Source organism: Mandrillus leucophaeus, unplaced genomic scaffold (genome assembly GCF_000951045.1).
Source record: "Mandrillus leucophaeus isolate KB7577 unplaced genomic scaffold, Mleu.le_1.0 Scaffold1, whole genome shotgun sequence".
Lineage (NCBI taxonomy): Eukaryota > Metazoa > Chordata > Mammalia > Primates > Cercopithecidae > Mandrillus > Mandrillus leucophaeus.
In genome coordinates, this window is record NW_012098097.1 from 9,182,949 (window position 1) to 9,195,010 (window position 12,062).

At 59.0% G+C, this 12,062-nt stretch overlaps 2 protein-coding genes across 4 annotated transcripts in view; one reads left to right on the forward strand and one right to left on the reverse strand.

Moving 5' to 3' along the window:
• The window catches only part of CDK3 (cyclin-dependent kinase 3), a 4,997-nt gene extending 3,591 nt beyond the window's left edge, over positions 1-1,406 (forward strand). For both annotated transcript variants that reach the window (XM_011982106.1, XM_011982180.1), the window contains one exon: positions 700-1,406. In XM_011982106.1, the coding sequence (XP_011837496.1) occupies positions 700-825 (126 nt within the window). In that variant the 3' untranslated portion in view covers positions 826-1,406. The remainder of the gene's footprint in view (positions 1-699) is intronic.
• Positions 1,407-2,012: 606 nt separating this feature from the next.
• The window catches only part of EVPL (envoplakin), a 21,128-nt gene continuing 11,078 nt past the window's right edge, over positions 2,013-12,062 (reverse strand). For both annotated transcript variants that reach the window (XM_011982475.1, XM_011982385.1), the window contains exons 15-22: positions 10,306-10,484; positions 10,083-10,221; positions 9,771-9,964; positions 9,283-9,433; positions 7,158-7,241; positions 6,924-7,034; positions 6,728-6,820; positions 2,013-5,711 (exon numbers count right to left, since the gene is read on the reverse strand). In XM_011982475.1, the coding sequence (XP_011837865.1) occupies positions 2,271-5,711; positions 6,728-6,820; positions 6,924-7,034; positions 7,158-7,241; positions 9,283-9,433; positions 9,771-9,964; positions 10,083-10,221; positions 10,306-10,484 (4,392 nt within the window). In that variant the 3' untranslated portion in view covers positions 2,013-2,270. The remainder of the gene's footprint in view (positions 5,712-6,727; positions 6,821-6,923; positions 7,035-7,157; positions 7,242-9,282; positions 9,434-9,770; positions 9,965-10,082; positions 10,222-10,305; positions 10,485-12,062) is intronic.

Consider the following 12,062-nt stretch of genomic DNA (forward strand, 5'->3'; position numbering starts at 1 on the left):
CCTGCTTTGGCCTGTCAAAGTGGGGGATCACAGGTGTGAGCCCCTGCACCTGTCCCCTGTCCATTCTTGCCCACAAAGTCTTGGAGCCACATTTCTTTCCTTAATCTGGTGCTGAGTGAGAGGAAGGCGGGTCAGTATTTTCGTCTTCAGGCTGTGTGTCCAGCTCTCCAGAAGCCTCTGCATATTGTCTACCCGCCCAATGGGAGCAGGATGGCGCGGACTCCAGCCAAGGCCCCGAGCCCTCCGTCTGGGCTGCTCCACCACGGGGGGTCCTTCCACATCCTGCCTGGGTCTAGGGACTCTAGGGCAGAGGACTGGACAGGTTTGGCCTCTTGGAGTGTCAGTCCCTGTGCCCCCCACTCAGGGTTTCTCCCTGGACAGCTTCAGTCCCCTGCTTCCTGATACGTGGGGTTCTGTAGTCTTCCCGACTAGAAGCAGGCTGGGACCTGGGACCCTCCCCGAGAAGGGGAATGACTCAGCTTCAGTGGCCTGAGGAGACCTGGGTGACTCATTAGGACGGTCCAGATTCCAGGAGTGTCCAGAACTGGCTGGAGAGCCAGGAGGTCGTGGCTTCGTGCGGTTCTGGGTTTGAGGGCAGCCAATTTGGGGCTCAGGCCCTTGATCTGGGACCTGGGAGGGGGATTTCTCACCCCACCCAGGCTGCACCCAGACCACATCCTCTTGCTCCTTTCTTCCCAGCAACTCCTGCAGTATGACCCCAGCCGGCGGATCACAGCCAAGACTGCCCTGGCCCACCCGTACTTCTCGTCCCCCGAGCCCTCTCCGGCCGCCCGCCAGTATGTGCTGCAGCGATTCTGCCCTTGAGAACATCAAGACCACACTCAGATCCTCTCTCGAGCAGCTGCTGCCCCAGCTGCCTCCTACCCATTGCTGAGAGAGGACGCATCTGGGGAGAGCAAAGCGCTAAGGAATTTGGCATCAGCCTGCGGAGGGCTGAGTCTGGGTTAGTCCTGCCCACAGGTTAGGGAGATCCTGTGTGTTTTTTGGGTTTGATGGTGCCGTTTCAAAATAGAGGCATGGATGCTCCATGCACGAGGGGTCCCCAGGCACTGGAACAACACGTGCCAAGTTGAAGGCAGGGGGCCTGCCAGAGCTGGGTGTAGGTGTGCAAGCCCTCGCCTGCCCCGCCTGCAGGGCCAGACCCTGAGGAAATGGCGCCCCCTGCTGGTCTTTTTGGATTTAAAATGTTTGGGGGAAGAGTTGAGTTCCAGTTAAGAGTCCCAAGTTAAACAGGAGGGAAGTGAGGGACAGGAGAGAGGGCATTCCCCGGATCCCAGGAGAGCTGGGCTGTGACTGCACTACAGAGTCCTTCCTTCACCTGAGATATGCTGCTTTTGGTTCATTTCTGGCTTGACAACAAGAAATAAATGTGATGTGTTCCTGAGTGTTCTGGTTGTACTGCTCACAGGAGACCCCTGGGCTTCCCAAGGGGGACATTGACACAGGGCTGGAGACAGCTCTGGCCCAAACTGAGACAGCGGGGAAATGGGCAAGGAGCAGGTGGGGAGACAGAAGCTGTTCCATGATCTTTTTTTTTTTTTTTTTTTTGACACAGAGTCTCGCTCTGTCACCCAGGCTAGAGTGCAGTGACACAATCTCAGCTCACTGCAACCTCCGCCTCCCAGGTTCAAGCAATTCTCCTGCCTCAGCCTCCTGAGTAGTGGGGATTGCAGGCACGCACCACCACACCCAGCTAAATTTTGTATTTTAGTAGAGATGGGGTTTTACCATGTTGGTCAAGTTGTCCTCGAACTCCTGACCTCGTGATCCACCCGCCTTGGCCTCCCTAAGCGCTGGGATTACAGGTGTGAGCCACCGTGCCTGGCTTCCTTTAGTGATTTTAAACCATAATCTCTGAGGATGCCCATTTCCTAGGCAGGCAAATTGAGCATGTCCGCCCAGGGAAAGACTTGAGCAATGCTGTCCCTGCACTCATCTCCCAGACACCTGGATCCTGTGCTCTCAAATGTGAACGAATGGGACACCACATGGCACAGGGAGAGAGAATTTGTTTATTGGGATCACTGGCTGGAGGTGGAGGAAGAACTGAGTGGCTGCTGTCCTGGTCTGGGGATGGATCAGGCACCAAGGTTAGGGGAGGGAGCCCAACACCAAGTTAGTAAAATAATAAAACAGTGGTCGGGCAGGGGGAAGACCCACTGCCTGGGATGAGGCTGCTCTGGGGCAAGAGGTGTACGTACCCTACCTGCCCCAACACACACACTTCCCTACTGGCTGTTTGGCCTGTGTCAGCGCAGGGAGCGCGGGACGGTGGGCGATGCGGAGCGGTAGCAGCGGTACCCCTCCAGTGCTGCTGGCAGGAGCAGCAGGCCACTCAGGGGGTCTTTGCGGCAGCGGCCCATGGCCTCCTTGTAGCTCAGCCGTTCCTTGGAGATGGGGTCTGTCAAATCCTTCTCGTAGCTGGACTCGTCCTGCAGGAGCTGGGCCAGCTCCTCGCTGATCATCCCGGAGAGGAGGGCCTGCTGGATGGGGATGCGGCCTGTCCTCTTGGGGTCGATGAGCCCCCCAGTCAGGTGCTGCACCTGCAGGTGTGGAAGCACACTCTCCCGGGGCATCCAGCCCTTCTGGACGGCCTCGCCCACCGACAGCCTCTTCTTGGTGACAGGGTCCTCGATGCCAGTGAAGGCCTTCTGGGCGTTGAGCAGCCTCTGTGTGGAGGTGTTCTCGATCAGGCCCCTCTCCATGGCCTTGTGCACAGAGTAGCGCTCACGGCTGAGCAGGTCCACGATGCCTCCTGTGGCCGCCTGGGCCTCCAGTAGCTTCTGCCCGGTGATGGGGTCCAGCATGTTCTTGGCCACGGCCGTCTTGATGCTGCACTTGTTGTCTGTGGTTGTGTCATAGATTCCGGCGATAGGGAAGCTGTCATCACCGAGCCCGAGAGAGAAGCCGGGAGAGAAGAAACTGGTGCTCTGGGGGACCGGGGAGGCAAGTGGGGACTTGGAAATGATAGAGCCGATGGAGAGCGAGGAGGATGGCTTGGTCTCCCCAGCCACAAGCAGTGCGAACTCAGAGATGGGCAGGTGGCCATCCTTGTACAGATGGTACTCCTCCTTAGAGATGCGCCGGCAGCGAAGGGCCGCCTCGATGGAGTACTGCTTCCCGCTTTTGCGGTCCAGGAGCACAGACTCCTCCCCACAGGGCCCCGAGGTGGTGACCTCCTCCCAGTCGCACTCGAGCTCTTGCAGCTGTAGGTACTGGCCTCTGTCGATGATGCCTCTCTTGTAGGCCTCGTACGGGGACATGTCCTTCCCTGTCTCGGGTTCCAGGATGGAGATCTTGGTGGAAAGGTTGGTCTCTCGCGTCTGGGTCTCCTGGCTGAGCTCCTCCCGGCTCACCTTGGCGTGGAGGTCCCGGAGGGTCCGCTCCTTCTCATAGATCTGGTCCTTCTCGCGGAGGATGGCCGCCTCGAGCTGTGAGAGCTCCTGGCCCCGCTGGGCCGCCTTCTGCCGCTCGCTCTCTGTCTTCTGGCTAAGCAGCTTCGACTCCTCCTGCAGCTGCAGTGTCTGCTGCTGCTTCTGCCTCTCCAGAGCCCGCAGCTCCTGCTGCAGCCGCCCACGCTCCTGGTCTGCCTGGTCCCGGGCCCTCTGCAGTTCAGCCTCCTCCCGGGACCAGGTCCTCCCCAGCCTCTCGGCCCGGTCAATGCGCTCCCGCAGGCGCCGCGCCTCCTCCTCCCTGGCCTGCCGGGCAGTGCGCTCCCTGGTGAGCATCTCCCACAAGCGGGCCCGCTCATCCTCCAGCACGCGGTCCTTCTGCACCCGGATCACTTCCTTGTAGATGGTCTTCTCCTGCGATTTGGTTTTCTGGAGAATGTCAATCTGGACCTGCAGGTTCTTGCACTCCCGATGCAGCTCCGTCACCTGGGCCTTCTCCTGGTCCAGGTCCCGCCGCAGGGCTTCCGTGGATTTCTCCAGGTCCGGGTCCTTCTCCAGCTTGACCACTTCCTCCATGATGATCTTCTCCTGCACCGTGGGAGGCCGCTTCTCGAGCTCCTGGATCCTCAAGGTCAGCTGCCGCAGCTCCCTCTCCACGGCCAGCTTCTTGCTGCGGTCCTCCTGGAAGCTGAGCAGGCCCTCCTGCTCCTCTACGCTGGCCCGCAGCTGCTGCACCTCAAGCTCCAACTGGCGCCGCCGGCCCACCTCCTCGTCCAGGCTCCGGCTCAGCCGGCTATGCTCCTCGCGCAGCTTCGGGTCCTTCTGGGTGACCACGACCTCCTGCACCACCACCTTCTCCTCGGGCTTCCTCCTCTCCAGCAGCAGGCTTTTGCTCTGCAGCTCGTGCACCGCGTCCTCCGCGGCCCGTCTCTTCTGGGCCGCCTCCCGCACCTCCTGGCGCAGCCGCTCTGCTTCCTTCTCCAGCACCGGATCCTTCTCGTGGCGCACCACCTCCTTGCTCACCGTCCTGGTCTCCACCTTGGCCCGCTCGCGCCTCCACTCGTCGCGCTCACCCTGCAGGCGAATGAGCTGCTCCTGGGAGCGCCCGTGGCTGTTGACGAGCTCATTGAGCTGAGCCTTCAGGCGGTCGATCTCGCGCAGCACCTCGGGGCTCTTCTCGTGCCTCACCACCTCCTGGGTCACCTCCTTGTACTCCACCGTGGGCTTCTGGGCCCGCAGGACCTCTAGGTCGGGCAGCAGCTTCTCCACCTCCTTCTCCACACCGCTCCTCTTGCCCGCCATCTCTTGCAGCTTGGCCTTGAGCCGAGTGATCTCCTGCTCTGTCTCCGGATCCACCTGGAAGATCTCGTGGACGCGCTCCTGGAGCTGCACTTTGGGCCTCTGCTTCTCCACCATGCTGTACTTGCTGTGCAGGTCGCTCAGCTCCCTGGCCAGTGTCGCGTTCTTGCTCCTCTCCTCCTCGAGAAGGCTCCTCAGCCTGGAGGACTCCTGGAGGAGCCCTGGGTCCTGCTCCACCTTCTTCACCTCCTTCACGATGACCTTGGGCTCCACCGAGCTGATAGCCCGCTCCAGGTCTCCGATGCGAGCCTGTAGCTTGGTCACAGCCTCCTCCGCCTGCTTCCTCCGTGCAGCATCCTCCTCAATCTGCAGCCTCAGAGCCTGGGCGGCCTTGACCATTTCCAGATTTTTCTCCACCTTGACCACTTCTTTCACCACGACCTTCTCCTTCACGTCCACCTCCCTCTTCTCAAGGGCCAGTAGCTCCTTCTTCAGCCCTTCCAGCTGGGCTGAGATGACGGCATCCTCCCTGCGGAGCTGCTGGATCTGGATCCTGAGCTGGGCCGCCTGGCTGTCCAGGCCGGGGTCCCTCTCTACCTGGGTGACCTCCTTGGTCAGCAGATGAGGCTGCATGGTCTTCCTCTTGCTCTCCAGTTGCACGACCTTCTGGGCTGCCACTTCCAGGTCTGCCTGCAGGCCAGCCCGCCGCTTGCTCTCCTCCTCTACCTGGGCCTTCACCCTGGACAGGCTGCCCTCCAGCTGGGGGTCCCGGTAGAACTCCACCACTTCCTTCTCCTCCAGCCTCTCCAAGGGCCGCTGGGTCCTCAGCTGCAGCAGCTGGCTCCTCTGCGCCTCCAGCTCACGCTGCACTTGGGCCACCCGCTGCCTCTCCTCTTCCAGCTGGGCCTTCAGGGCCTCTGACTCTCTCCCTGCTTGGGCAGGGCTCTCGGAGCCCTGCTTTGCATCGTGGGTCCCTCGGATGTCCTCACTGAGCTCCTTCTGCAGAGAGGAAGAAGGGTAGAGCACGGGGGTGGGCGGTGGAGATAAGAGCTCCATGTTTTTCCTGAGATGAAAGACCCCTCCCTCTTTCCTGAGACTCCCCAGTGGGTCCTCAGAGGTGGAGCTGAAGACCTAAGATGCTTGGATATAGGATTTTGAGAAGACCCAGTCAATGCAACGATTTTAGGACCCAAGGCAGTGTGCAGGCCTGGTTTGCATTAGAAAGCGCAAATAGGGGCCAGGTGCGATGGCTGATGCCTGTAATCCCAACACTTTGGGAGGCCAAGGTGGGTGGATCACCTGAGGTCAGGAGTTCGAGACCAGCCTGACCAACATAGTGAAACCCCATCTCTACTAAAAATACAAAAAATTAGCTGGTGTGGTGACGCATGCTGTAATCCCAGTTACTCAGGAGGCCAAGGCAGAAGAATCGCTTGAACCAGGGAGGTGGAGGTTGCAGCGAGCTGAGATTGTGCCATTGCACTCCAGCCTTGGTGATAGAGCGAGACTCCATCTCAAAAAAAAAATGCAAACAGGACAGATTCTCTCTGTCCCTCCAGAACTTCTCCCCTTTCCCCTTCCATCCAGGGACACTGACTGTGGCCGAGGGTAACAGAAAAGCTGGTAAGTCACCAGGAGTCCTGGAGAAGTTCTGGCTCAAGGGTGGAGAACCAGGTGGCTAAGGCTGAAGGCTCTATGGAGATTTTCTCTGCTCTCTGGGGTTAGAGGTCCTGTCCCATTGGAGGACACGCAGTGGCCAAGCTGTGACCACACTGAATGCCATCTCCAGGGCCTAACCCTGGGATGGACACCAGCCTGTAAGAGCTGCTGGAGAGCAAACTGGGTGGCCGGAGGCTGCGCCCCTCTCCAGCAGCCAGGGCTGCCCAGGGGTTGCAGGCAGGAGGGAGAGGAGGAAGGGAGACTACCACGGCGAGAGCCTGGCATTTTGGGAATGGAGTGGGCATTCCTGGTTATTCCTGGCTGTTGTGGGAAAGGTGTAGGTGTTGTCTGTGTACCTTCTCCAGTATTTTTCTAGCAAACTCCAGCTGCTGAAGAATCTGCTGCTGGGCTGCTGCAACCTCAGTACAGGCCTTTGCAAGGTTCTTCTCCTGGAGAGGGCAGAGGGAGAGGGGAAGGGCAGAGTCAGCTCCTGCCTTGGAGCCTGCAGAGCTGGTGCCAAGGTCCACTGAGCCCTGCCAGGTCCCATCTCACCTGGGCATGGATGCTCTCCTGCAGAGGAGCCACTCGGGGTCTCTTGGGGGCTGACACTGCCAGGGTGGGCTCCAGAGAGCAGCGGTAGGTGTCTGCCTGCAGCTCATAGTCCTGAGCAGGTCGAAAAGGACAGCAGGCTGGCAGTCAGTGGGGGAAGCTGGGTGTGGGGGATAGGGCTGGAAGAGGGACAAGGGGGATGCATGGAGAGGGGCAAGCTGAAGGCAAGCTGCTTACCTGGAGCGCCGCCTGCAGGGCCTGGGAGAGGCGGGATGCCATGGCCCTGTCCCGCTCTCGGCTCTGGATCTCCTGCATCAGTCTCTGCCAGGGAAGAACCCAGAGTCAGGAGGCCAGGAAATTCCACTCACCCTGACTCTCCTCTAGCCAGTGCCTCCAGGGCCACAGTCAGCCAGCGCTGCCTCCCAGGGACAGAAAGGGCAGGGAGGGAGACCTGGGCCAGACTCCCTCCTTTCCCTGACATCATTCTCTCTGCTTTTCCTCCTTCCTTTCCAAGGCACCTTGGCAGAATCTTTTCTTTTCTTTTCTTCTCTTTCTTTTTGCTTGTTTCTTCTCTTTCTCTCTTTCTTCTTTCCCAAGTCTTGCTCTGTCACCCAGGTTGGAGTGCGTGATCTCGGCTCACTGCAGCCTCCTGGGTTCAAGTGATTTTCATGCCTCAGCCTCCCGAATAGCTGGGATTACAGGTGCCCGCCACCATGCCAGGCTAATTTTTGTATTTTTAGTAGAGACGGGGTTTCACCATGTTGGCCAGGCTGGTCTCGAACTCCTGACCTCAGGTGATCTGCCTGCCTCAGCCTCCCAAAGTGCTGGGATTATAGGCATGAGCCACCGCGCCCGGCCCAGAGTTCCTTTCTTCGGCCTCGTGCCCCTCAGAATTCCATTCTAGCACAGTAGTATCTGTGAGCATCACCTGGGGCCTATGGGAGGCAGGCATGCGGGACCCACCTGCACATCAGATCCAGCAGGTCCAGGTGGCCCTGAGAATTCACATTTCTGACAAGTCTCCAGGTGATGCTGCTACAGCTCATCCAGAAAAATTGGAAATGTCTCAACCCGGGATGCCCACTTTTATTCACCTGGGAACTTACTGATGCTCTGACCACAATAACACAATGTATTTGGTCTGGGGAGGGGTCCTGGCCTGGAGATGTTTTACAAGCTCCCTGGGAGATTCTAGTTTGCAGCCGGGGCTGAGAATATCTGTCCCAGGCCCCCTTCCCAATGTCACCTCCCTACTCTCTCCCCAGATATCCTCATTTTCTGGCAGTCCCAGACCCATCTTTGCTCTCATGATCTCCTAGGGGAACTCCCAGCCCCAGTTCCCTCCCATATGCCTACCTCCACCTCCCCACTGCCCTTGGCTGTCCTGGCCACCTCATTTCAGCATGACCCAGCCAGCCCCATTCCTCTCCCCAAATATGCTGTGTTCCCTGTGTTCCTGCCTCAGGTGGAGGTGCCCCCTCTTCCCAGTTGTCCCCAACAGAACCCTGGGTACCACCGGGCCCCATCTGTCTCACTCACTGTCTCCTTCAAGCAGTCACCAAGTCCACCTAATTCTGCCATGTCCATCTCAGACCTGCCCACCTCGCCCTGTGCTATGGTCCCTTCCCCGGCCAGGCCACCACTCTCTCTCAACTGGATTTCCACCCTGGCTCCTTGTGGTCCTCCATGTCTTCATTCCCACCCTTTTAGTCATTCTCTACTCGGCAGCCAGAGCCAGCTTCTAAACACTGGCCTGGAAGCATCCCCTCCGCAGCAGCTTCCGGGGGCCGCAGGAGAGAGCGCAGCCTGGATCCCGCGCCGGAAGGGCCTGTGTGGTCTGCCCAGCTGGTCGTCCTCGCCCCTGAGTCCCCTCCTTTCCCCTGACTGCCATGCCCTCTGCATGGGACATTTCATCCTTCCCCCCACTACACTTGCTTCCTCCCACACCACCGACCCTGACCCACATGGGTGTCCAGCCTGGGGGCACCCACAGCACGCTGACTTCTCCCACCAATGCTTATCAGCATCACAGACCTCCCCCACTAGACTGGGAGCTGCCTGGGTGCAGGGTTGTACCCCAGTGAACCCATTGCCTGGTACATGGCAGGGGCTTGATGAGGAAAATGCAGTAGTGACTGGAACCCTCAGGGCTCTGTGGCCTGAGCTTGTAAATCCCATTGCCCCAGTCAGGCCAGAGATGTGCTGGCCCCGTCTGTGGGCAAAGTGGAGCATTTCAGCTGGAGGCCAGGGAAGGGGCCCAAGGCCTCCGTGCCCTGGGCTTTGAAGCCCTTTAGAGCTCTTCTGAGCTTTGGCCACTAGGGGACGACATGGGCACAGGCAGCTGTCCCTGCCTCAGCCTCACCTTCTGTGCCTGCAGCTTGTAGGCGATCTGGCTGGGGCCGTCGCTGGGCCGCACCTGGCTGTGGGGCAGGTGCTCCAGCCAGGAGCTCAGGTTATCCTTGCAGTTCTTGAACTGCTGATAAGTGAGGGCGGCATCCTGCACCATCTTCTCCCTGCAGGAGGACGAGGCCCAGAACAGAGATGAGACCTGCCCTCTGGGGACAGGGGCAGGTGCACAGGGAGGCTGGTGGGAGCCTCCTCCTGGGGGCAGGTCAGGAGGCCCGAGTGACCTGCTGTGCAGATCCCCACTCCCTGACCCTGGGAATTCAGAGATGGGACGTTCTCCACCAGGCACCACCCTGGGAGATAAGCGCTGTTGTTATCTCATTTTAGAGGTGAGGAAACAGCTTCAGAGAAGTGCAGTCACTAGCCCAGGATCACACAGCTTGTAGGCAGCAATGCCTGCCTCTGTACCAGCCCACACGCTGTGCGGAGGATCCAGTCGCTCACCGCAGGTCCAGCTGGTCCCCTGCAGCGTGGTAGCGGTCGGTGAGGGCTCGCACCTGGCGCTGCTGGTGAGGCAGGTCTTGGCAGAACTCCTGGAAGTTATTCTGCAGCGCGGCGCACGCATGCTCCGAGGTCTTCAGCGTGCGGTGCAGCCCCAGCACGCAGGCCTGCTGTTCCAGCAGCTCCCTCCGCTGGCGCTGTGGGAGGAGGGGATGCAGCGGTGCACCCTTGTGGCTGGGGAGATACCGTGTCCACCCCACCCTCCCCCGAATGCTGAGTCCCTCTGCCACCAGGAGGCCCTGGCTGGTCCCTTACCTGCAGCTCGCTGACCCTCTCCTGCAGAGCACCCGGTTCGGCAGGGATGGGGGCCTCCTGCACCAGGGTGGCCTCAAAGCCTCGGATGACCCTGTCAGCATCCTGGATCTGTTGCTCCAGACCCAGGGCAGCCTTGGCTCTGCCACAGAGGAGGCAAGACTCAGACACTCCCTGGGCCACACGCTGCTGCCCTGCCTGGCTGCCCTGACCCCAGAGCACTCACTTCTCCCCGTAGAGGCTGCACAGAACCTGCACATCACTGAACTTGTTCTTCACGCTGTTGAGGGCCACGGGCAGCTGCAGGGCAGCGGGGCCCACGGGCCGCGTGGACAGAAACGCCTCACACTCCTTCTGGGCTGTCTCCTTCTCTGCTCCCAGGCTCTGCAGACGCTGGGCTGTGCCCTAAAGAGGGGCGGGGTCAGGGATCTCTGGGCAGGTGGGTTCCACCTGACTCTTCTACCAGGATACCCTAACTCTGCGCCCATGGAGGCATGGGCTCAGGCCAGAGAACTGGGTTCAGTCCTGGCCCCACTCGTTCCTCTGTGGATGACCTGGGGCAGATCAACCTCTCTGACCCTCAGTCTCCTCATCTACAGAATGATAGATAGGAGGGGCTGGGCGCAGTGGCTCACACCTGTAATCCCAGCACTTTGGAAGGCAGAGGCGGGCCGATTGCTTGAGGTCAGGAGTTCGAGACCAGCCTGGCCAACATGGCAAAACCCTGTCTCTACTAAAAATACTAAAATTGGCCAGCCGTAGTGGCGTGCACCTGTAATCCCAGCTACCCAGGAGGCTGAGGCAGGAGAATTGCTTGAACCCCAGGAGATGGGGGTTGCAGCAAGCTGAGATCACACCGCTGCACTCCAGCCTGAGCGACAAGAGCAAGACTCCATCTCAAAAAAATGAAATAAATAAAAAAGAATGATTGATGGGAGGATGACATGAGAGCCTGTGTCTGGAGCTCAGCAGTGAGTGCCAGGTACACAGTTACCTACAGTCATCTTCATGTCACTGTCCTGCTCACGAGACCATCAGGTCCCCTGGCCCTGTTGCTCTAGCCAAAGCCCTGGCTCTGCCCACTAGGGACTGTTGCCCTTATTCTTTCATCAGCTATTCACTCATCTGCCCCCTCCATCACCGAGCAGTGCTGACTGCACCAGGCACCACCCACCGCCCAGTCTAACTGGGCTTCTCCTGGACCCCAACACCACTGATGTGACAGATGCTATGACTTCAAAACCTAAGGACCCAGCCTCTTGGGAGGTGAAGACGGGGATTGTTTGAGACCAGGAGGTTAAGGCTATAGTGAGCCTTGATCATGCCACTGCCCTCCAGCCTGGGCAACAAAGCAAGACCCCATCTCAAAATAATAATAATATGGCCAGGTGCAGTGGCTCATGCCTGTAATCCTAGCACTTTGGGAGGCCAAGGTGGGAGGAGGACTTGAGCTCAGGAGTTTGAGACCAGCCTGGGCAACATGGCAAAGCCCCATCCCTACCAAAAAAAATTAGCTAGGCTCAGTGTTGCGCCTGCGGTCCCAACTACTCGAGAGGCTGAGGTGGGAGGATCACTCAAGCCTGGGAGGTAGAGGTTGCAGTGAGCTGAGATTATACCACTGCGCACCACTGCACTCCAGCCTGGGTGACAGAGTGAGACCCCATCTCAAAAAAAAAAAAACAGACCAGGCGCAGTGGCTCACACCTGTAATCCCAGCACTCTGGGAGGCCGAGATGGGTGGATCACTTGAGGTCAGGAGTTCTACACCAGCCTGGCTAACATGATGAAACCCCATCTCTACTAAAAATACAAAAAATTAGCTGGGAGTGGTGGCAGGCACCTGTAATCCCAGCTACTCGGGAGGCTGAGGCAGGAGAATCGCTTGAACCCCAGAGGCACAGGTTGCAGTGAGCCGAGATTGTGCCATTGCACTCTAGCCTGGATAACAAGAGTGAAACTCCATCTCAAAAAAAAAAAAAAAAA